The sequence below is a fragment of the Montipora foliosa genome, chromosome 5, assembly GCF_036669935.1.
Source record: "Montipora foliosa isolate CH-2021 chromosome 5, ASM3666993v2, whole genome shotgun sequence".
NCBI classification, from domain to species: Eukaryota; Metazoa; Cnidaria; class Anthozoa; order Scleractinia; family Acroporidae; genus Montipora; species Montipora foliosa.
Window position 1 is genome coordinate 46,960,243 of NC_090873.1, and position 24,498 is coordinate 46,984,740.

General features: G+C 38.5%; 2 protein-coding genes and 1 pseudogene across 4 annotated transcripts; 2 read left to right on the forward strand and 1 right to left on the reverse strand.

Annotated features, from left to right (window-relative positions):
• Window positions 1-110: 110 nt before the first annotated feature.
• On the reverse strand, window positions 111-6,909 carry LOC138004494 (tubulin epsilon chain-like). 3 transcript variants are annotated; one of them, XM_068851022.1, is made up of 10 exons: window positions 6,793-6,909; window positions 6,690-6,709; window positions 5,129-5,182; window positions 4,785-4,837; window positions 4,609-4,675; window positions 4,262-4,377; window positions 3,903-4,024; window positions 2,269-2,395; window positions 1,760-1,820; window positions 111-1,491 (listed from the first exon to the last, which is right to left on the reverse strand). In XM_068851022.1, exons 1-10 carry the CDS (start codon window positions 6,815-6,817, stop codon window positions 676-678), a joined length of 1,461 nt encoding a protein of 486 aa, XP_068707123.1. In that variant the 5' UTR covers window positions 6,818-6,909; the 3' UTR covers window positions 111-675. The 3 variants fall into 3 exon arrangements, with proteins under 3 accessions (XP_068707123.1, XP_068707124.1, XP_068707125.1); XM_068851023.1 differs by lacking the exon at window positions 6,690-6,709 and having other exon boundaries at window positions 6,793-6,903; XM_068851024.1 differs by lacking the exon at window positions 4,609-4,675 and having other exon boundaries at window positions 6,793-6,903.
• Window positions 6,905-11,784, forward strand: LOC138004495 (large ribosomal subunit protein eL30-like). Its single transcript, XM_068851026.1, has 4 exons — window positions 6,905-7,019; window positions 7,120-7,157; window positions 9,000-9,145; window positions 11,528-11,784. Exons 2-4 carry the CDS (start codon window positions 7,137-7,139, stop codon window positions 11,733-11,735), a joined length of 375 nt encoding a protein of 124 aa, XP_068707127.1. The 5' UTR covers window positions 6,905-7,019; window positions 7,120-7,136; the 3' UTR covers window positions 11,736-11,784.
• Window positions 11,785-14,553: 2,769 nt separating this feature from the next.
• Window positions 14,554-24,119, forward strand: LOC138004496 (uncharacterized; annotated as a pseudogene).
• Window positions 24,120-24,498: the final 379 nt, after the last annotated feature.

The following is a 24,498-nucleotide window of genomic DNA, read 5'->3' on the forward strand; positions in this document are numbered from 1 at the left end:
CTGTGCAGACCTTATGAAGATACTTAGCATGGTTCATGCTTTGTCTCTGTCATCAATGAATGAACACATGAACATGTATGTCAAGCTTTTAAAGAAAACACGCTCTTGAGTATTGTCACATGATCTATTTTATTTTATTAACTTTGCGAGTCAAGCTGGCAGAGCGCCACAACAGCTTGCGCCAATTACTGTGGCCCCTTTTTTTACCCTCCCAACCATGATACACAACAGAAGACAGACCACAACACAGGGAACTACGTGCCCTACTCTTAGCGACAAGTGAGTGGGTTCTTTTACGTCCCACAGGATCATTAACATTGAAGGGTTGTGAGACGGGACCTCCAGCTTATCGTCCTTATCCAAGAAGACTTGAAAGTCTAACCATTTGCAGATGTAGTTAATATAAGGCAGTACTTTCTCCTCAGTTATTTAAAGACCCTGAGTGTTGGTCCAGCCGGAGTTGAACTCGCGACCTCCCGCGTGACAGTCCAGGGCTCAACCAACTGAGCCACCGGTGCGCGGTATCTTAATTGGGAAAGCAAATAACTTATGAAGTTAACATGGTCAATCGTCATTGTGATATGTGATTCGCTTGGCCAAGGGACAGCTAAAAAAAAATAAAGAGTCTCTGGCAAGAATCAAACCTGCCACCTCTGGGATTTGAGTTGGCTATTCTCAGGCCATTGTTAATCTCTGAATGCCCTCAACAGTTCTACCCATTTGTGATTCAAGAGTTTCGTACTCCTGAATCAAAGTATTCAGTGACTCTATGCTGCAATCAAATATAGCTGACTCAAATCCATCAACATGCATGTAGTGATGAACATGAGCTTTACGCTTGTAAAGCTTGATAAAGCGATCCTTAAGGTCCCCAAATGTGTGTCTGATGCAAGTATTATTTGCAAGCGTGAGGAGGGAGTATGGATTCCCAACAGGTGGTACAGAGCATAAGCCAGTTTTCCAGCCCTCTTGGTTCCAGTGTATAAAGTGCAATGAGGGCTTTAATCTTTCAATGTTTCTTCTTATGTCAGAAATTTCAACATTGCCCCTCAACATCAAGGCACATGCTAGATACAAGCTGTGCTTAGGATCTGCTTTTATCAGTTGATGATCTTTTGAGAAAGCATCTGAGAACATCTGATCAAGCCTCCTGGTTGGCAAATTGACATCAGTGAGAGCGTACAGTGGTGTCTGACTGGAAACAAGGTAGTGAATCTTTGGAAATGGAACCAAATTCATCGTTATTTCGTTCAAATCCACATTCAGGGATCCTTCAAACCGCGAAGAGCTTGTCATGTTTAAGATAAGATTAGCAGCAATGTTGTTCATACTATCAAATGGCTTTCCGGGTCCTTTGTCAACTCCACCATCACCTGACGTGATCGCACTGTTAGCTTTGACATGGGATTGGCTGCTTGAAGGATAAACTTTCTTACCAGTCTTGGAAGGTGGAAGAGCATTGGACACTTTATTGTATATATCCACTAAGGCCTATAACATTGTATTAAAAATTATAATGGTTATAAGTCTGACCCTATCCATCCTCGGAGACCCAGGGGCAGTCAGTCAAGAAGGGGGGAGAAAATCATAGGCAAAATCGGGACTGGCGTAAAGTAAATGATTTTCTGGTCCCGTCTCAACGGACTCCCACTAGGTCCCCGAGGATGGACCCTATCAAATCGACCATGCATTGCCAATGCATCCAGGGTATTATGGATGTTTGAGAACAGGAAATTACAATAGACATAACAAACAATACCTGGTTTTCGATTGGAAGAACACAGTCGGCACATTCTGTCAGTTGATGCATTGCCAAGACACTGAAAAAAAATGGAAGATTCCCGCTCTTGAACTTATTATTAATTTCCAGTTTTGCACAATATCAATTTTGTTAGTATAACCTGTGGATTTCTAAGATAGGATGTCAATGCTTAGCACTAAATCATTAAGGGACAGAAGTAAGACGAAACGAGGTGGGTTCTTACAAAATATAAACTCTGTTCATGTTTACTGAAATACAATTTATCTTCAGTCTCCATTGAGTTAGTTAACACAAAGCACCACTCTACAATGCTGATTCACTTGGATTTTCAGTTAGTAATCTATCCTTGTGAATTTCATCTTAATCTGATTCACACTTTCTGCCTCTGCCAAAAATAATAATAATAATAATGTACGTACTGTATCATTTTTGCTTTGCAGCCCTCGATATCATCAGCCTCACTTTGTCCTCTTCACTAAATTAGAATACTGTCAGATTAAACATACCTGTTATAGGGTGATGTAATTACATCATCGTCAGCTGAGGGATAAACAGCTGTAGTGAAACGATACACATCAGGGTATTCATCTGCCAGCAGGTTCAACACTGATGTTCCCAACCCAGAACCAGTTCCTTCAGAAATCACAAACCAAGTCAGACAAACATCACTTGGGATGTGTTGCCCTTTCCACAGGTACATACACGTTCAAATTCTCACAGGGGTTTGAAGGGGGCTCAGGGAAGAAACTGGGAACTCTTGCTATGGACACTACAACTGAATAGCAGTCTTAAACCTTGAATTAGTCCTAAGAGTGAGACTTAAATGTGGCTCAAACCAGTTTCCACACTTCCAAGTAATGCTCTTATTAGAAGGATAAGCACTGCAACTCTGTATAACTCTCACTAGTCATGGTCGCAAAGTAGAGAAATAACGCAGCTCAACAAGGTCGAACAAGAAAGCATACTATGGTGCCTCTGGCAGCCGCTATACGGTCCATGTATGACCTTGGAGCACAGGTTACAGCCAACAGGAATCAGCCGTATGCTGGTTTTTGCCGAGGGAGGAAAACCGGAGAACCCGGAGAAAAATCCTCGAAGCAGAAAAGAGAACCAACACAAACTCAACCCACTTATGGCGTCAGGTCTGGGAATCGAACCTAGGCCACATTGGTGGGAGGTGAGTGCTCTCACCACTGTGCCAACCCTGCTTCCCTATCATGTATTAGCAACATTGTGGTACCAATGAAACACCGATCATTGCTGAACAAGGTGCAGTCATTACAATGTATGTGATGTAATACGTTACCATGGCAATGGGCCAGCCCTGTAAAAACACCCTTGTTTTGTCTTTAGTTGCTTATAACTCAAAAACGAACTCAGTGAACCCCATTTTTTATTTGTGAAAGGTAATCAGAAGGGGAAGATGAAACTTTCTGCAAAGTAAAAAAAATTCTGTACCGCGGATTCAGAGCCACCTTAATTCTGTGATTTTTTTAAAGGTGGCTCTGATTCTGCAGAACATAATTTTTTTAAACTTTGCCAAAAGTTTCATCTTGGCCTTCTGATCTCTTTTCAGCAATAAAAAAGGGGGTCACCAAGTTCGTTTTTGAGATATGAGCAACTAAATCCAAAATATTGGATGTTTTTGCTGGGCTTTCCTGTTGCCAAGGTAACTTATTACATCACAGAAATGACCACATCTTGTTTGGAAATTTATCGGTGTTTCATATGGTACCGTAATATTGCTATTACGTGATACAGCATTGTAGTGTCATTCGTTCTAAAGAGAGTGTCTTTGAAGTGTTGAACTGTTTTGAGCCACCTTAATACAATGTAGACTAACACCAGGCAATTTTACACACCAATGAGAACCACTCTAGGGATGAACGTACAGTACTTAATAAAGGTAAACGAGAGTTTTTATATCAATATCAATTTGATAAACAACCTTGAATAAAAAACCACATTCTTTGCTAAATCATTCATCTGCTGTAAAATATGTTGGGCAAAGCCGCGATTAGTGACTGTAAGCGGGGATGAAGGAAGCCAATAGTTAGCTATTTTCTATTTTAAATCCAAAATTGTTCTTTCTGGTCAGTTCAGGGTATAATGACATTGCCAAGAGAAAAAAAACACTCACCACCACCCATAGAATGAATGAGGAAGAAACACTGCAAGCAGTCACAAAGCTCAGCAGCATGTCTGATCACCTCAATGATCTGTTCTCTGTACTGTTGTCCATACATCATAAATCCTGTTGCCCTGTGCATGACCAAAATAAAGCAACCTTACATAGATACATGTATAATTTATGACTAACAAGCCAGAATGAGAATAGTTTACCCAGTGGGCACTGCACCAGACTACAGTTCAAAAGGGTTTTGTGTTTGAATCCTGGCCAAACCAAAAATGTGCAGTCTTAACTTTAAGCAGGCTTAGCATTAACACGCAATAGGATTAATGAGTAAAAAAAAAAGCAAGTTGAAATCATTTGATAACCAGTTATTTCCTGATCCTGAAACATCAGTTATTAGTTGCTGGCAGTCAAATACATCACGTAAAGGACCCTTGAGGATCTCATTGACAACACCTTCCTCCATGTCAATCATAACAGCCTGAAATTTCAATCAAAACTATAACATTAAGCAAGACTTGGTAGAGAGCATAAAATTAAATGAAAATCCTTCAGACCAAAGTAGGAGACCACCAGCCCAACCCACAGGACACACTTAATCAAGAAACTAGACCCAGTGCACATTGGTAGAGGACATGACTTGCCCTTACACCACTGTCACACTGCTAACCACAATCCTGCTTCCCAGTCTTCAGCAAAATAATCCACCTACCCTGGCTTTCAATGATTTTATCTTTTGCTTTGAATTTCCCACAGGAATATCAACTGGATTTTTGTACCTTTAAGGGAAATTAAAATGAGCAAAAAACATTCACAAAGGCAAAAGAAAAATGACTGATATTGCAATTATTTAGAGGACCCAATAATCCAAAATTTGTGCCATCATACCTTGTGTCAACATTGCGGAAAAAGCTATTGAGAGATTCATCAAACATCCCATGCTAAAAACAATGAAAACAACATTTCATGGCTATTTTTGAAAGAAGACGACTCAAACTGGACGTCTTGCCACTCATAAGCTGAAGAATAACTTTTATAAATTATCCATGTATTAGTTAATCAGTATAAATAAATAAATTAATTAATTCAGTCAACAATGTGTTTTCCTTGAACTTTTTGCAACCAGTATTACTGGTTGCAAAAAAAATTACCTCAATGTGCATAAAAAATCTTTCCTTTTCAAATCTGAAGGTGTATTACCAATTTTGAAAAATCAGGGAACTGCAAGTTACCTTATTTGTACTGGCATGCTCTCTTAATGCCAAATCCCAAAATCGACACCCAATCTGTTTTTATGATAAATGAAACAATGCAATGAGTACCAGCAATGAGATTTTGTAATTTACCCTGGTTAGGTGGGATGGGTAACAAGCTTTTTATTGTAAATGGTTTGAACCCAGGACACTTCCTAATAAGCGAGTTTAGAGTTCAAAAAACGTTTGCGCGTCAGGAAAAAAGCAAGCATATATTTTTAACAAGTGACAACCAAAAAGCATATTACATTAAATCAAATTTTGATTTCAGACTGATGCTAAAATAAATTAGTGATCTTCATCCTTTTGAGTGCAGAAAACTAGTTCTGCTTCTTTTACAAGTCCTTATTTAAAAAATTATTACTTCATAAATTATCACGTTAACAATTGGGAAGACAATAAATCAAATCAAATTGGTTTTTTTTTTCTATTTATTAGAGGGGAAATGGGAGTGTATTGAAAAAAAAACACTTGGAGCAGAACCCAGAGCCAAATGGACAAAACTAAGAAATATTGTGGTGTCTGACCCTTGCAGACTAACCCTAACTCACAGGTATTGAAAGCTAACTGTTTTAAAATGGGTCCTTAGACTTACAAGATTAAATACTGTTTATCAACGCTATTTAAAATGGGTGCTGAGACTTAAGATTAACTACTGTTCATCAATGATATTTAAAATGGGTGCTGAGACTTAACATTAAATACTGTTTATCAATGTTATTTAAAATGGGTGCTGAGAATTGAAGTCTGCAGTCTGCAGCTGTCATACACCTGAAATATTGCAGAGTGAATGAGAGGCAAACATAGGAAAGGAAGGGAAGGGAACTTAATGTATCTCAGCATCTAGTCTTATAGTGCTGGGGCAGTTCAACAAATTAATGCAAATCAAATCAACATATTATGTCAGTTTTTGAGGAAAACTGGAGTACGCGGAAAAAAAACTTCTCGGGCTGGGGCCCGTTTCTTGAAAGTCCCGAAACTTGTCAGGCCCAAAAAGCCAATTGTGTAACTGCCAACTGCTTGTTTTAGAAAACCAATCTTTTAACAAGTTTTCAAGGTAACAAAAAGAAAAATGACTGCAAAGTTTGACATTTTAAGTCCTATCCATTTTCGGGATACAAAGTGAATTGTGGCACCCAAAAATGGCCAGTAATGTTCCAGGATCTTTGAGAAATGACCCCCAGAGTAGAGAGCCAACAAACTCCACCCACACATGACTCTTGAGTCTGGGAATCGAACCAGGGCCACATCTGGTGAGAGGCCAGTGCTCTCACCACTGCACCAGCCCTGCTCCAATCCCCAACCTGACACATTAGTGGATGCATGCATGGATCTATTTTAAAGTGATGTAATGGTGGCCATTAAACTTAAATGTCTTCGTCACAAAAGACTAGTACATACTGTATATCTATAAAGTACAACACTACAGCACCAACGTGGATGCCAAACCCAGGGGCATATAGGTGTTTGCAATTTCAATCTAATTGGAAGAAAACTTATTCTTAGTGTTTTTCTTTTTTTATTGGTCACGTGGCCCTACCTGATTTCCACATTGCCCCACTGTAAAATCAAATATTGAATGACAATTTTTTTAATGTAATGACAGACACACCTCAAAACTTGAATGAACCTAAATAATTTACCTTGAACAACGATTGACTGTGTCATATTCTTCTTTAAAAGTTGATTTCCTAGAAAAAAAGTTCACTACAACAGGAGGGCGCCATTTTGAAATTTCGCGGAGAAGTGTGTGCGATTGCGCAGTGGCCAGACCTTGCTACTAAAGCGTGGAATTGTGGGTGATCGTTCTCTCTTCCCATCTCGTGGCTACCAGGGTAGCTTTATTGGCAACGATACGACGTTCTTTCAGGTAAAACAACCAAATCAAGTTGGTTTCATACAGCATCGTTGAGCTATTGGGGATTTAACACATTGATTAAAGTACTAAAGTGTTTTTCTGTGAATCACAGGCGGCCAAATAATAAAAATGGTGTCCTCAAAGAAACAGGTATGCAGAGTTCCAACGTACTGTACGTACATGTGGACGTGCAATTGCTATTGGTCTCTTTTTTTGCTTTTGTAGTGTTTTACTATTCCATGCTGTGTTTGGGGGATGTTTCTGTGGTTATATCATTATCAGGTTCAGTCGTATTCCCATTTCTAAGGTCAAACGTTGTTAAATCTTGTTTTAAGTCACGTTATCCCAAAATTGTGGTGAACGTACGCTGACATTATAGGTTTCTAAAAGTAATCTGTTGTTGGTGTAGAAAAAAGAAGTATTTTGTTGACATAGTAAGTTGAATGTGCTGTTAGCTGGAAGCTAGCACACAGGCACTTCATTGTCTTCACGTAATGCACTGCATATTGAAAAGAATAATGACTCGTTGATCACAGAAGGTCACTGAAGATAAGAGCAATAATATTTAGCTCTTATTAACCGAGCTTAGTCAGTTTGTATGGGAGAATCTTGACCAAGGTCGTGAGTACAGACCGAACGCAGTGAGGTCTGTACACACAACTGAGGTCAAGATTCTCCCATACAGACTGACTAAACTCGGTCAATAAGATGTTTATTATATGGCAAACAAGAACAATTTAATTCGTTTAATGTAACTGGTTTGTACTAACTCACATTTTGCTTGCTAACGGCGACGAGTGACGATGAGCTGAACTTAAATCTGCCAAAATTTGCTTTTCTTCATTACCTTTTTTTTTTCTCACTGTGCTTTTTGGCACTTCCATGAATAAATATTGGTAGCAGAAATATTGTTGCATTTTAGTTTGCAACTTTTTCACCACAAGACATCGATGCCGGTCTCGGTGGGAAAATCTAGACTGCGGTCAATATCGAATTTAGCCAATCAAATTTGTGAATTTGGGCCCAGTCCTTGTGAGACAGAGCCATATGATACAGATTTGAGACAGGTGGAAGTCCTGGTTCATTTGGCTCAGCAGTGGAAGTGGATGGCAAACAATCCAAACGACCTGGCTCATCATCCAAGCATGTAGATGTGGCCCTGAATTCTGTGGTTTAGCAGAATATAACATCGCTAAGAACCACAAGTGACAGAGAGCAACCAATTCACAATCACAATAGAGTTGAACCTGGTCATTTCGTCCACATGGTTAACCTATAGCTGCCAACTTTTTCTTGGTCAAATTTTCTTCTTCTCGTGACCACCATTCCAAAAATGTTCTGGCAACTTCCGACAATTTCAGGAGACTCCCAAATGTTTTGGAAAGTGTCCGGAGATGTTCTGATGACTTCTGAACACTCCGGCAGCTATTTGAAGTTTTTTCAGTGGCTTGCGAACCTACAGAAGACATTTCAGAGCTTTTGTGATTGTTCCTAAGATCAAAAAAATGCATACCTGTGATGGTCACAACAGAAACCAAAACACAGGAAAGATAAAACAATTCAAAATAGTAATTTCATATTCTTTTTAAACGATCACAAGACTTGAGTTTGTTTCAAGTACCTCAGATGCAAACTGATACCTTACGTTTTCGGACATTCTGATACAATCAGTACTAAAACTCGGCTTTAACCACCATTTATTGGAAAATTTTGAGCAAATTGAATTTTCATTGTCAATATGTTTTAAGAGCAAGTCATCTGGATTTGTTAGTTAGGCATGTCTTTGGTCCACAGGTGTGAGACTCGTGTACATGTATAATGCACGAGACTTGGCAGGTATATTATGATTTACCTACACCTAGGAAATTTTGCAATTTTTAGCCCTCGAAAGATATTGAGCCCTGGATGTTTAAGCTTTCCTGTCAGTTGGTCAATAGCATAGTCTTCATATTTTGGTAAAAGTCTCATCCAAATGTTATTTTCTATTTGCAGAAAAAGGCAATGGAGAGTATCAACTCCCGTCTTGCTCTTGTAATGAAGAGTGGAAAGTTTACATTGGGATACAAGTCAACTCTCAAAACCTTGAGACAGGGCAAAGCCAAGCTTGTCATCATCTCCAATAATACTCCTCAACTCCGGTACTTACTAGAAATATTGGAATACTGTAAATAAATGTCTTCTTGACCATCTTCTTAACACATGGGCTGTGAAGTTCAGATTTCAATCAGCAGTTTCGTTTTTTTTTCTTTTGTCTGTCATTTTCACTTTGAAAGTTGGCAGCCTTTTGAAAACAAACACAGGGGGGACAGAAATATCCATTAGCAGTTGAGGATTGACCCTTTGACAGTGTCAGCTACAGTGATTGACACCAGTGATTGACACCAGTGATTGTACAGTGATTGACACCAGGAAAAGATGAAATGGGCTTGCTTAACCCATTGGCTCCGGGAGTGAGAACGCAGTCATTAAATATGAATTCACTTTATTGTAATCACTTCGTGACTATTCCAAGCATTTTAACATGACAAAGGTGTAAAAAAAACAATCAAGAATGAAACTAGTATGAATGGCGTTCAAGTGAGTGGAGAAAAAGAAAATTTATTCTCAAGCACTGAGGTTCTCCATAAAACCTCAAATATGGTCATTTCAAGTTGTTGTTTTGCTGACAGTGGCAATGAAATAGACAAGAATGAAAAGGTGCACATATAGAGCCTGCAAAGCAATTGCTTTTGCTCACTAAAGATACAAATTTGTGATATTCTTGTTGCCGTCGCAGTTCTCGTTGCTAAGGGTAAAGTCTCTGGTACAAGTACTTTAGGAAGGCCCATCAGGCCGGCGCTTATCTCCGGTTGCGGTAGCATGAAGCGACTAGGAGTATTTCCACTCCCCCCTGGATGGGATGCTAGTCCATCGCAGGGTTACCCCCAGCATTTTCGCCAGTACCCATTTATACACCTGGGCAGACAGAAGCACCATGAGAGTAAAGGTTCTTGTCCAAGAACACAACATGATGTCCCCAGCCAGGACCCAAACTCGGACAATTTGATCCGGAGTTCTCGTTGCTAAAGCTCGCTAATTTTAGTCATCAACTAGGGGCATCCTGAGGAGTGATTGGGTTAAAACAAAGTTCAATAACTTGATGCGTCTTCTATGGGTGCGTTGTGCTGGGTGCTGGCATTACAGTAACAAATGATATTTTCCTGTACAGGGTTACGATGCATATTGGATGCTGTATATGGTTCATGTAAAAACTGAATAGCAGTTGACATTGTAGGAAAATAGGATACAGTACCAAAGCATCTATCATTGTGTTATTGGCAACACGATAAATTATAAAATGTAATTTACAAACTTCTTAAGGGAGATTTGCACATAAAGGTTACATATATGGTTAATTTTGGATATGAGTCACTTGCTCCTTCAACTACATGTAGCTTACCTCTCGACTTCACCATAAATTGTGTTGTATAAATTGGACCTAAGACGCTCTTAAGACGTACATTCCTAAGTCATAAACATGTAAATGGTTGAATGTCATGACATATTTCTAGTTGCATTTGGAAATCATAATTATTCAAAAATACACTCCTGTACATCTGATAATAGAAAATCTTATCCTCTTTTACTCATAATTATTCACATGGAAGAGCCCCCAGGGGGGGAGCTATGCAATAAAGTATGTATGTATGTATGTATAATTGATTAAATTTTTAACACAAGTTCTTCTATCTGGTTTGATGAAGCAGTAATGCTGTTGCAAACTTTAAGATACTTTAGTATAAGTACACAGGTGATTATACAAAATCACACGCTCTCATTGGCTCGCTATCTCAGATTATCAGCCGATAATCACCTCGACGGACAAAATGGCTCCCAGTAGTCATTTTGGCACTGTAAGTGAAGATGATTTCGCGTTGAAATGTTTTTTTTTCTCTTTTTTGAAATAATCACCTGTGTATTTATACTAAAACAATTATTCGCCTCAGGCTCAGTGATTATCGGTGATATTCACCTCGACTTCGTTTCGGTGAATATTCACCGATAATCACTTCGCCTTTGGCGAATAATTGTTAAGTAAACAGTACAGCATTTGTTTTAATAGGTGTATTTTGGGTGAACACATGCTTTTGTTGGTTGCAGCTTTTTACATGTTGGAATATCACAGTGGCCAGAGAAAAAGGAATTTGAATCATACATGTATTTACTGTGTTTTCCCACAAACAACTTTTTGGAGACAAGTCTTCTCATATTTTCAAAAAATATTGAAGCCTCAGCCAAACTGTTATACGACTCACTCAATGGAAATCTGCTGCATTAGTACTAGTCCTCCTCTAAATACCGATTTCAGTTTAAAGGAGCAATATGTGAAGGGGAAAAATGGTAATTTATATCAGCAAGTCACCAATGCAAGGTCTTGGTGCTCTAAATTCAATCTAAAGTTCCTGAATTGTTGTATGTAAAAAAGTGCAGGGGCTCTATTGTGCAATGGTTTTAACAATTTTGTTATGTTTTGTTCAAAGGAAAAGTGAGATAGAGTATTATGCCATGTTGGCTAAGACTGGAGTTCATCATTACACTGGTAACAACATTGAACTTGGCACAGCTTGTGGCAAGTACTTCCGTGTGTCTATCCTCAGCATCACTGATCCTGGCGATTCTGACATCATTCGATCCATGCCATCGGAACAACAGTCGCAGACACAACCATCTACTCAGACACAACAATAATTACATTGCTGTAAAATGAGAATTAAATATATTTCTTGCAAACAAGAAAGTGATTCTCCCTCTGCTTCCATTTGCGTTAAAAGAAGTAGTACATATGGGTTATTAGGGAGCTTAAGCAAGCGCATTTTTGAGACGCAGACGGCAACCGGAAGAGAACATGTCGCGTGCCAGGACTGTGATGCCTCCAAGGTTTTTAAACTAATCATCTCTAATGGAGCAAAGATACTTAGGAATGTAAATGTAGTAGCGTCAAGACAAGATGAAAGGGAAAGAAGCTCACTTCCGGTTGCCGTCCACGTCTCAAAAACGTGTGTGCTTAAGCTCCCTATTGACCAAGCGTGAGGTCAAGATGGCTTGATATTGGCCAAGTTCATTTTTTGTGTTCTCATCTCTGTCCATAAAAACGCAAAAAAAAAAAAAAAAAGAACGAGTCCAACATTTAGCCATCTTGAGTGAACAAGCTTGGTCAATAAAGGATTTATTATATGGGATAAAACACCAAAAAATTATCTTTGATCTTGCGGAACCAAGAAAGAAATCCCGAGCAAGCAAGATAGCTCCATCTTGCCCACTCGGGTAGCCAATCACAGCATGCGATTTGGTTCATCTTGCCCACTCACAGAGCTAGTCATATGAAATAACAATATTTTAGTTACAGTAGCAACTCTGGGTTCATTTTTTTCAGGCTTCTCCATTCACTGAGATGGTCATTGTAATGTCAAATCCCTATAAACGTGGAGTGAAACAATTAATGTAAAGGAAAACCCTCATTCTTAACCAAGTTTTGTTGGGGTATTTTCAAGACGTTTGAACATGTGATGCAGTGAGGTATAACAAATATTTTTATATAACAGCTAAGACCTAACCCTAAATCTTTATGCTTAAGATTTACATTGAAATGTTCTCTTCTTCCCCTTCCTCGGCTTCTCTCTAGGCTTTCTTCGCATTTCGTCGCCTTTTCTTTCGTGTTCTTTCTGGTCTTTATTTCACCAATATGATTTCCCGCCAAAAAGTGCAACGCTGCCACGCGATTTCCTGCCAGGGAAAATTGCCTGAACATTCCCGACCCCAGAGGCTGTCCTGCCTCCCCACCTCCACCCCGACAGTCGGTCAGGCGGGCGGGGGCGTACGCTAACGCCAGGGCGGAAAGAGGCCCTTCCGAAGCCATAACCAAAATTTCTCGCATAGGACAGATTTCCCAAAGAATCTTGATGCTTACTAATACAGAGATATTTTTGCGCGGTTTAAAACTATCCGGAGAAAGTAGATCTTAATAAGTACTCTTGGTATCCAAAAAGAAAATTTGGGGTAACCATGCATTTTTCAGAGATAATTAAGTTTCAATTTGAGAAAGAACGCCACACATTGCTTTATACTTTAAAGCTTTTTACAAATATTATTCATGAATTATCTTTGAAAAATGCGTGGTTAGCCCCAATTTTCTTTTTGGATTTTAATAACACTTGTTAAGATCTACATTTCCTGCATAATCACACACCGGGGCAAAAATATTGTTAATTAGTAGGCACCGTCCTTAAAGTCCTGAAAGAACAAGAAATATCAGAAATATGGTCGCACACGAACAGATTCGGAACAGATCGAACATTGGCCGAGGTTCAGTGCCAGTGAAAGAACGAATTCGTAATTCATGAGCACTTCTGAAAGGTTAAAAGGTAGAGTTACCTACCAGAAGAGTGCCAATGCGTGAGAAATGCTCTTGTCAGCGTCAGAGCAGGGGCACCCAACGAGATAAAAGTTCAAAACCACTTAAAACATAGCATTGTTAAACGTATTTTAGTATGTAAACGGTAGATATAGGCATATCTTTATCCCCTACAAATTTTTTCATCTGTTCGGATTTCCTAGCTGAAAGTCTAGAGATCCGAAATTTATAGGGATCAAAACTTACCTTTTCGAAAATTTCAGCCAGAAAAAAGGCTCCCGGAAATTCTAGGTGACCTTTTTAGGGTAAAAATCCGTTAAAAATAGGCAATGATACCATTTTTTAGATGTTCGAAAATCCTAGGACAGGCAGGCAAGCAAGAAATTTTACAACAAATGTTCCGAAAATTCTAGATCTCAAATCGTCTTCGAATTTGACATCCAAGTTTCAAATTTGAGTCTTGATTTTCATATTCGACATCGAAGTTTTATATCCAACATTGAAGTTTTTAATTTGACGCCATATGCCTGACCCTCGAGCATCGGGAGTATTTCAAGTTCATTTCAAAGTCACTAAAAAAGGATACCATAAATAATCCCTTAGTCGCCCACAGTTGGTCTTTCAACCTCGAAGGCCACATGAACAAATTTTATAATATAAATAGGGTAGGGAAAAAGTTATTCACTTATTAACTGAAGTGCTCCTCACAGTTTTTTCGCGTAAAGTACTCAAAACCCTGAGATATTTGAAGTATGAGCAGTTAGAGGTGTTGAAATATTCGTTTGTCGTGCAAGAATGTAGTGCGTTTCACGAGTACTCTTGAATATCATTCGACTATGACGTCATTGTTCGTAATTCCCTCTCGTGAGGTGTCGCAATAGCATCACGTGACCTCCTTTTATGGCAGAGTATCAAACGGAAGTTGTCATACGCGTTGCTTTGCAACAGGAAGAGGGAGTAGCAACTTGGTTTACCTAAAATATCCCTTTCACAACGCTTCGGCTACAGCCCTCCAGCTATGGACAAAGTAATAAGCCATATCTAAGCTGAATCGTAAGTGGAATGAACATAAAAGATCGTAACTTCTTTAAAAGTGCTGAAAGAGCTTTGGATTGCTTTAATTTACAAAGCGGTCCTATGTTCTGTTATGACAAAACTCACTATAATTCTCCTGCGCACTCAAAGATATAATGATCTGTTCCGGGGCATGATCCTGAAAATGGGCCGCATTCTTGGCGTTATTTTGGCGACTTTGGTTCAGTAGATAAAGCGATCGAAGGCTCCGTAACATGGCAGAATTGGAGAGAGGGATGAAGGGGTTGAAGAACCGGGTCATCAAAGAAGGCTTTCTTCGCAAGAAGACGAGTGTCCTAAGGCAATGGCGTACGAGGTTTATTGTACTTAACAGACAATTGTTGTGCATTTTCAAAAAGGAGAACGATGAAAAACGCGGGAGAACTGCAGAGGGGCGAATATTTTTGATGGACATCGAGGCGATTGAGAAGTTTGAAACCAAGAAGCGAAAATACTGTTTCAACTTAATTGTGGAAGGGAAGCCGTTGTCTTTTTGTTGCAGTTCGGATCTGGACAGAGAATGCTGGATGCGATCAGTGCAGACAGCTAAAGACAATGAACTGAAAGCAGAAGAAACTGATCCAGTGAGAAGAAAAAGCATTAAGTTAACTGGTGGATTAAAAAGGATTACCATACAGAGGGAAAAGGGCCAAGGCTTGGGTTGCACTATTAAAGATGTCGGTGGTTTTATATTTGTTAATCGAATCTTGGACGAGGGTCCAGTTTTCACATCTGGGATTTTGAGACCAGGTAAGATCTCTTTATCAGTTAAATTAGTCAATTTCAATTTAGTGCATACAGTATTTTGTGCGGTTTGACTACTGATATATTAGAAAAAAAAATTTTCTACACGGGTTATTGAAGATCCTTTATGACTATCCGTTGTGTTTATGTATGAACAACATCTGCCTTTTGCAATTTCACGCTCGTGGGCGGCATGACGTTCATCGGCTCTGCAGTCAATTAGTTCTGCTACTCAGTGTGGATGGTTAACTGTAGAACATGTTTTGTAATTTATAGGCGGATAAGAGAACCATTTTGTGAGAAGCTAATTTCCCAACTAATCTTCTTTCAATATTTGATCGTTAACAAGCATGTGGCATAACTTAATGTTCATTAATATCCAACTTATTTTCGGTTAGCATTTAATTTCCCACAAAGGAAATTTATAATTATCAGCGTTGTTCGCGCGTTGGAAAGTTCTAGTAAAACTGTGTGTGCGGAGGAGGAAGAAATATTTTTGTGTTATGTTGCCGCCCCCATGTCTTGGCTCCTTCGGAACTCATCCAACTATTTATATTCCTGAGGCTTTCGTATTTGAAGGTCTTTGTGAAGATTTTTCTGTCTTTGGCCCTCTTTGTTGTCTTTGATTTTAATGTGCGGTGAACGCTTGTTATTCGTCTAATTGTAAAATTCACATGCTAATTTGTAGGTGCTGTTTCTGGTAATGTACGTTCGCGTTAATTATCATTATTGCATTACTAAAACATGGCACGCAAATTTTGTTCATCCCTTCTCAGTTCAGCAACGATTTTTAGCAAAATAAATTCGCTTATTTGGAGGAAATTTGGACGAGCTATAAAAGATTTGGGCCAAACAAATGCTTTATTGGAAAGAAAACAATTTACCGTGTAAATGCAGGTGTTAATTAACAATTATTCCACGAGCGCGCGTTGGATATGAGATGGTAAATAGCTAACGAGGCGCGTAGCGCCGAGTTGGCTATAACCAGTCTCATATCCAACAAGCGCGAATGGAATAATTGTTTTATTAAATTCCTTAAACTCCAAAAGTTTGGAAGTACGAAATACGAGCGAAAAAAGGGAGAAAATCATAGCGAATCGAAAAAACTTGATGAAGATGCGATGCTGTGTAATACCTGGTGGTCAGACAGACGCAGGCTCATCACAAAAACATTTCTTATCTTTTCGCGTACTTCTAAGCTTCGAAATTGATCCAGACTTTCCCAAAAACGTTTTTCTTGTGCTTTATACCAAGAGAAATTTCGATTTGTGGCGTAAAAAAATTTAGCTTAGCAACGTTTAGCGCAATCATTTACCTTTTATGGTAAAACTAAGGTATATGAGCTGATAACCGAGATTGAGTGAACCAATCAGAGCACGAGAATTGCATTATCCGAGGTTGAGAATTTACTCATACTAGTTATTCCTTAAGCTGTTTGGATATTAATCGTAAACAGAATTCTTGAATCTGACTGGTTCTTTACGGGCATATTTGTTGCGTAATTATTGGCGGGTGATCATGTGGGGGTCCAGTTACAGGTATCCAATTTGAACAACTCCAGATTGGTACCTGTAATTCGACACCTACACCATTCACGGTTTAATCACATGCACCTGAGTGGGGTCTTTCTTGCTGTTTTCCTATGTTTTCCTAATGTTTGCAGAACAGATTGAATATAATTTTACCCTTGCATTTTGTTATAGTTACTATTAATTAGTAAAAGAGTTGTACAATTTAGGGATAATAATAATAGTAATAATAATAATAATAATAATAATAATACTTTATTTACACACGCTTTATTTAGGGTTTATTTACACACGCTTTATCTAGGCTCATAATTACAAATCAGCCTCGTTCTGCACGCTTGGCTGATTTTGAAATATTATTACTCAGTCCTATTACTATAACTTATCATAAAAACCACAATTTTCTTGATTGTGATTGGTTTTAAAAACTCCTATTTTCCACTAATTCATTTGCAAAGTTGTTATTGGACAGTTATTTATAGGACAGTTCAGTAAGCCAATCACATTCAAAGTTGTAGTTTAAATCAACCAATCACAACCTTGGTTTCAACCTCCATAGAAACAGTGTAGGAACTCCTAAATTGGGGCGTTCTTTCTTTCTTTCTTTCAGAGGGACTTTAAACAATTTACCCCTCCTTTGTCAGTCTTTTAAATTATGCAAATTTTCCTTTCTTTCGAAACTTGGCTCTTCTTCTTTTCTCAGAAATTGTAATTTTTATGATTAATAATTGGTAAGAGGAATTTTTGTCATCAAATTCGGTCTGTAATCATACTCGTGATAAACACTCGTGATTTTGTTATCACTTGTCTGATTTCAGACCGAATTGGACTCCACTCAGTCCTTAATTACCAGTACTAAAATCTCTTGCTTGTGCATCATCAGATCTCTCGTTTGCCCTGTTTTTCAAATATAGTCTTAATAATCTAGGAAGAATAGTTGTTCCCATCGTGAATTATATTTTAAGTTTCTTATTTTCTTTGAGGCAACCATCATGAATTTCTGATAACGTCAAAAAATCCAGACGAATTTTTGAACTGGACATCAAACAGTGTATAATAAACTGTCCACAAGAAATGAAAAAATTACAATGCTATTTCCGTATAATTTTGAGGTCTTTAAAAACAATTCGTAACTGTGTGCATAAACACAATCATTTTTATCAGGTATCATATTAAACGAACTGAGGCTTAGAAATAAATTTGCATAGTTGTTAGAATGTGATGCCATCTAATGTCATGTTTTAAGCCAAAATAATACTCTAAAAAGTATATTACCAAAGCTGCCCGGCATCCTCAGAAAATTTAGAATGCATGTGTTGGTGGAGATCAAACAGTGAAAACAGGACGGTGTAATTGAATGATCATTAATACATCACCAGCACCCAACAAGGGGATGTTTGTACTCAGGGCCACAGCAGGCCCGGAAAAACTGAGGGGACACAAAGATATTTTAAAATTTGGGGTTTTGGGTTTGGAGGACGCATAGGACGGGTGTAAACCCTTTCTTTGTAGGGGGGGACTGGGGGCATGGATGTGATGTACCCCCCAAGTAAACCCTTAAACAAAAGCATAGTGCATTTCAATGATCCAAGAGGCTTAGTAAAGTAATTATAATGTGATCACTAAACATGAATATTCATTTCCATTGATTCCTTATTGGAACTACACTATCCCTGGTTTTCCCAATAAAAATCTAATGGCGTTTCAAAAAATCATTACCATATATACCCGTGTATAAGTTGACCTTTTATGGCCTCAAAAGAAGCTCCAAAAATCGCCCTCGACTTAGACACAGGTCAAAGATTTAGAGCCAAGTTCCAGCTAAGTAATTTATTCAAAATTAACATATTAATGTTGTCTTGGGCATATCATAACGAAAGCAGTGGACAAAAGACTTCAAAATGAATGTAAGCAATTCCAGTTGAAATGAAAAAGGATTTGTCCAACTCTAAATGTTAAAGATACTAACAAGCACAAATATAAAATAGACACTGGAAATTTTCGTTTTTCAAAGGTGGAAAGCTCTAAAAGGCATTTCTGTTTCTTCAAATAAAACGTGATTGTTCAATGGCTTAGTAACCTGATGCAATACCTTGTGTTTGCGTGCAAGCATCGTCACTCGTGTTGCCTGAAAATGCTGGTTGGTAATGATTGTTTTTTATTCTTTATACAAACCTGGCTGATTTAAATGCTTTTGCAAGCTTCGTATTGTTTGGTTTACGAGTTTTTTTTTTTTGTTTGTCATGTGAGAAATTATAAGTCATTAGGACCAATTAAACCATGCACATTTTGCATCATTCACAAGTTATTTTCAAAGATTGACTCCTGCTTCTGTGATGTTGTGCTTATCCTCTAAAGCCCTTTATTATTGAACAACGAAACAGGTTAGTCTGAGGTTTACATGTTCGATTTTCTGAGAACTTTTTCGAAATTCAAGGACAAAATGCCTGCATATACAACAACTGCTGAACCACAAAACTATTAAGCGCTTGAGGCCTTGATTTTTTGGTGTATCCACAGTTCTAGAAATCGAATAATACTAGATTAGTGTCCCATGAACATTTAACAAAGAAATTAAGAAATTGCTTTTTTTGGCATCAAAAATGGGGGGTCGACTTTAATACACATGGGATCGACTTATACACGGGTAAATACGGTAACTGTCTTGTTTAACATAAGCACAACAGTGGAACAGAGTCAATTCTTTGGTACTTCCAACACTGCCTCAGTAAGCAAATGAATATTGAAAAAATTAAAGAACAAAACAAGGGCTGTGTCTGAATCTTGAAACCATTTTTGACCTGTAAGAGTCATCATAGTAAATTTGTAGTTACTACACCAGGAATCCATTACCTGCACTGGACTGTCTGAGTTGCCTTAGAAGCATACATACACTTAATCGGCAAAACACAGCATCCATACTTTCACTGTAGTGCAGCCAGGGGTGGTGATCAAACCACTGCAACTGAAAGGACCTATTCCTGTTGCCTTAGGACTTAAAAGGAAATGATTTCTTGGCTGATTTATTCTATCTCCAAGTAGAGGTAAGCGGGAACCAACTGCGTCAATAGACTCAATAGCAGCATAATCCTGGCCACTCTCAAACTCCTCTCTGGCATTTCTGCAGCACAAGCTAGACTTTTCTACTTTCTCATCCTTGACGTGCAGCCTTTTATTTGTTTGTGCAAATACGATGTTAAGAACAGTGTCGCTTTATTATCCTGGGGCCTTACCAAGGATAAGAGTGACTTTTGCTTTGATATTCAGGGTTTTTGAGAGGACATTGCTGAGTTTAATTATGTTCCAAAGACAAATCCAGTAATGAAGAGAGTGAGTCGCATGCATGTCAAGATGATTTGACATATTTATATTTTTGTCTCATTTCTCATTTGCTGTAATTTGTAGCTGTTTTTGTTTTCTGTAATCTTGTATCACCAAATAAAAAGAGTAAATATATGAACTGGTGAAATGGTACTGTAATTAAAGTTTATCAGGAATGATTCTATCCGGAATTATTGACATCTTGTTGTTTTGAACTTCTGGAAGAAGAAATTCTTTTTTCAACATTTGACACTTGTGTGTTTTTACCTTTTGGGGCAAAAAAGTGGAGGGACACGGGCCCCCGTTCATCTGAAGAGACTTTTGGAATCTCCATATTCATTTTATCTCATGGAAGATGTCTGCAATGATGTTAGAGAACACCTTGTTGGTGCAAATTTAGAAGCAATTGGCTGTTACGAAACGTGTATGTAATACCAGTATATACAATATGAGTGGCAGATCTGATGCGAATATTGTATGTGACGTATTAAGGGTGCATTCTTTTGGGAATATCCTGGCTATTCTCAATCCGGATCAGGAATAACAGAATACACAGAATATCAATTCTCAAAAGAACACAAATTATGAAAACGGAATATTTTTGGCAAAGTGACCTAGGAACTATTGTGTCCGGGCATGCGCCAGATGCGTTGGCATGACGACTGAAAAAGGTTTCCCGAAAGTTTGGGAACACAAAGCGTTGAAATATGGCCATAAGTACAGGCTTATGGCGGGTTCCTCTAATTTTTCAGTTTACTTTATTTGCTAAAAACTATAAGGGGGAAGATGACAAACGAATTTTTTGTATTTGTAAGTGCTTTGCATAGTGCAAATGCATTCCAATACGCTCTTTCTCTTGATGTTGACTTAACTGAAAAAATGGTCGTGCTTTTTGTACAAACAAACTGATAGTTCTTTTTGTTCTAGCACCAGTAAAGAAACAGAACAGAGGCCAGCACACCCGCATCTATGGTAGAAACTTTGGCTTGCTATTCCATTCAATTTTCAATTTTCAAGCCGGCAGGTGACGGGCCGACCATGTATCATTTCCCGCCAAAACTTCCCCAAAGAACGCATATTCTGCTTATTCCAAGTGAACCGTATTCCATTCATTCCGTTCATTCTGCTCCCGAATACCGTCTATTCTGTGTATTCCTATTCTGGAATCATACCAAAAGAACGCGCCCTAAATGTCAGCATTTATAATAACTGTTAACGTACACTAGGTATTTTTGGTGATTCAAGAACTTTTAACAGGGAGAATCGAAGCAAACATTATGAAAATGAAGAGAAATCTTGAATAATATTAACAAGTTTAATAATAATATTTAAAAATCAAGATCAGTAGCCAGGTAGTATAGCACCTAATAATTATTATTATTATACAGCATCAACAACATGCTTCCCCTTATCTCATCATCTGCCATGCAGTTCTTTTCTCTGGCGAGCATCTTCTTTCTAAAGCTTTAACAAGTTTAATTATCAAACACCAAAACATAGCAGTTCATCTACAGAGTTCTAAAGCAGCCTAAAGGAAGCAGACTGGAAGCAGATTGCAAGCAGATGGAATGCATCATGTTGGGCATTACCCTTATTGATTGAAAGTGAAACACAAGGATTCGTCAAGAAACTGGTGTATACAATATCATCAAGGTTATCAGAAAGGCAAAGCATAGATGGGCAGGTCACATCACATGGCTATCAGATAATCAGTGGACCATCAGAGCTACAGAGTGGACCTCAAGATATTGGACCAGAAAACAGGGAAGTCCAAAAACATGATGGAGAGAGACAATCTCACCAGACAGCTTGGACCTGCGTGGTCAAGATTACCTTAGGACAGAGGACTCCTCCGCCAGGAGTGAATTTAGCCCTGATGATGATGATAATGAACCTGGTCTGCAGTGCCAGCATTTCAGTTATACCCAAAAAATGTAGGCTGGGGTCCAGAGACTAATGCAAGAATGTCGGTCTCTTCCTTCGTAATTCAGTCCAGTAGGTATTCAAAGAATAGCTGACACTTCACTGGCCTTTTCCAGCTGGTGACCTGGAACTCATGTCAGCTGACAAAAATTAATTTGTCCTTTCAAACATTGTAAAGTTCTCTGGTGATAGAGACTAAGTTAGACTGAGAAGACTAGATGCATTATTCTTTCTACAGGCCAACACTGTGGTACTGGTCAGTGTAGCACAGACCTGTAAATTATGTGACAACTTCAACCTTGCTTAATATAACCCTTGGCCCTCACCACCTTGGAGACATACAAGCACAAGGTGAGCGATGATTACCTCCAAAGATGGATACCATCTGGCTGGGTGCAATGGAACATGCATGTGTCACATTCATGTAGAAATATTCTGTGAAGAAAGCCAACAATCTGCCCCTCTTACACAAGTACAACAAGGAGATAGCTAACCTTTTCTCTACAGTAGATGTGATAGGTGAGAGCAAGGAACTGACAACCAAATGTAAAGTGGATGTCTCCTGCCTTTCGCCTTGCCATGACAGTCAAGTCCCACTTAGTTAGCAAGAAACTATACAGTGAGCCTGTGGCCAACTACAAGCAAGCTCATGAGGTGATCATCTGGCAACCTAATCTCTAAAACCTAAACCAGGGCTGGGAGAAGGAACCAAGGAAGTTTTCTTGAAACTTTTCTGCTTACCTTATCTGGTTCCTCCTCTTGGACTGGCAAGAGAAAATTCAATTAACTGCTGGGGAGGTTGGTGAGGCAGAGGAATTTGCAGAAGAGAAAGAGGGCAAGAGATTTTGAAGAGCTTTAGCGATGATGATTTGATGCATAAACATGTAAACAGTAATACAATTATTATTGTTCCTGTGTTACTCTTGCTAGCCTGTCACAGTCAATAATAGTAGTAGAATAGTTTTATAACTATTTCTGAGTTATCATGATTTAATAGTTGAAGGGTCTTCCTCTGTTTCCTAGCCGAACTTTGTTCTTTACTTTGATCAAATTACATGTACATGTTTCAACCTTTTAAAAGAGTAAAAATGAAAAGAAAAATTTTATTCGTTATGATGAAATTTCATTGAAATAAGTTGTATATATACCATATTGATGTCCAGTTCAAAAGTAATCCCAATTATTTGACTTCTATCAGAAATATAAGATGGCTTCTACAAAGGCCACCAAAAGGAGGCAATGGGCCATGATCGTTTGAAATGAAACATTGCAGGTCAGAAAAATTTATCACAAGGGTGCGTGGGATTGTAAGATTGTTTCTTCTTAACCCATTGCCTCCTGGGGTTCCCCATTGACGAGTAAAATTGTCCTGGGTTAGACAGAGTAAAATACTAAGTATGGCCGGTTCAGGCCAGATTGTGAGTCAAAGGGTTAAACTAATGTGCCATTTTTCATTATTTGTTATAACCAGGAGATCAGATTCTTGACATCAATGGTATTGAGATTGGTGGTTGTTCAGTGTCTGAGGTCAGTGAGATCATCAGAGGCAGTCCTGAGTTAGTTGTGTGCACAGTGAAACCATCCTCAGATTACCGTTATTGCGATACACACAATGTTGGTGGACACACAGCATATGCTGAAATAGACTTGGATTCTTTGAAGACAAAAGAGGAAGATGATAGTGATGACACATCAAATAGTGGAGGCATTGAGAGTGAAGATAAGATGGACAAACCTAGAGCCAACTCATACATTGGGCTTAAAAGACATTCCCTACCATCCATCCTCCCAGGCTCGCTCATGGAAGCTGCTGCAGTACAGAGAGAAAAGATAGCAAAATGAACTATTTAGAGTTGAATTTCCAAGGAGCTGATAGGCCACGTAATCTTAGTGATGCATCACTGTGTCCAAAGATACCCCCAAGGAGCAGTAAACCGAGAAGCAGGCCAGGTGCATACATTGAACTGGAGTTCAACCACAACAAGAGTGAAGACAAGTCTGCTGAAGCACCAGGGAATAGGAAAAGCAGTTCACTTCCACGTCAATAGAATGATTGGGCAACACAGAAATGTTCTTGATTTTGGTAACACAAGGCAAAAACGTGAAAATGATGACTACATTGTACAAACGTTCAAAAGTTCACAGTACGTATGTCTTTATAGGAAATAAATTGTAATAATTCATTGTTGCAGGGGCAAAAACAGAAAAGGTTTCCATGGAATGGACACCAAGAAAGCAAAGAATAGATATTATATCAATTATTATTTTAATAGGTCACTGATTGATTAGGACAGCCATTCCAGTGAATGAAATGATCATTATTTATTAAAACTATCACAGTTATTTTATTCCTGCTGGAAACCATGTTTAACCTAATCTCATTACCAATTTAGCATTATTTGAGCTACTTAAAGTGCGTATAACCTCAATTTTTTGTCATCATGGCACATTGTTTTTCAACCTTTGCCAAAAATAGTTTGCTGGCATGTTTCTTTGAGTTCAAGTTTTG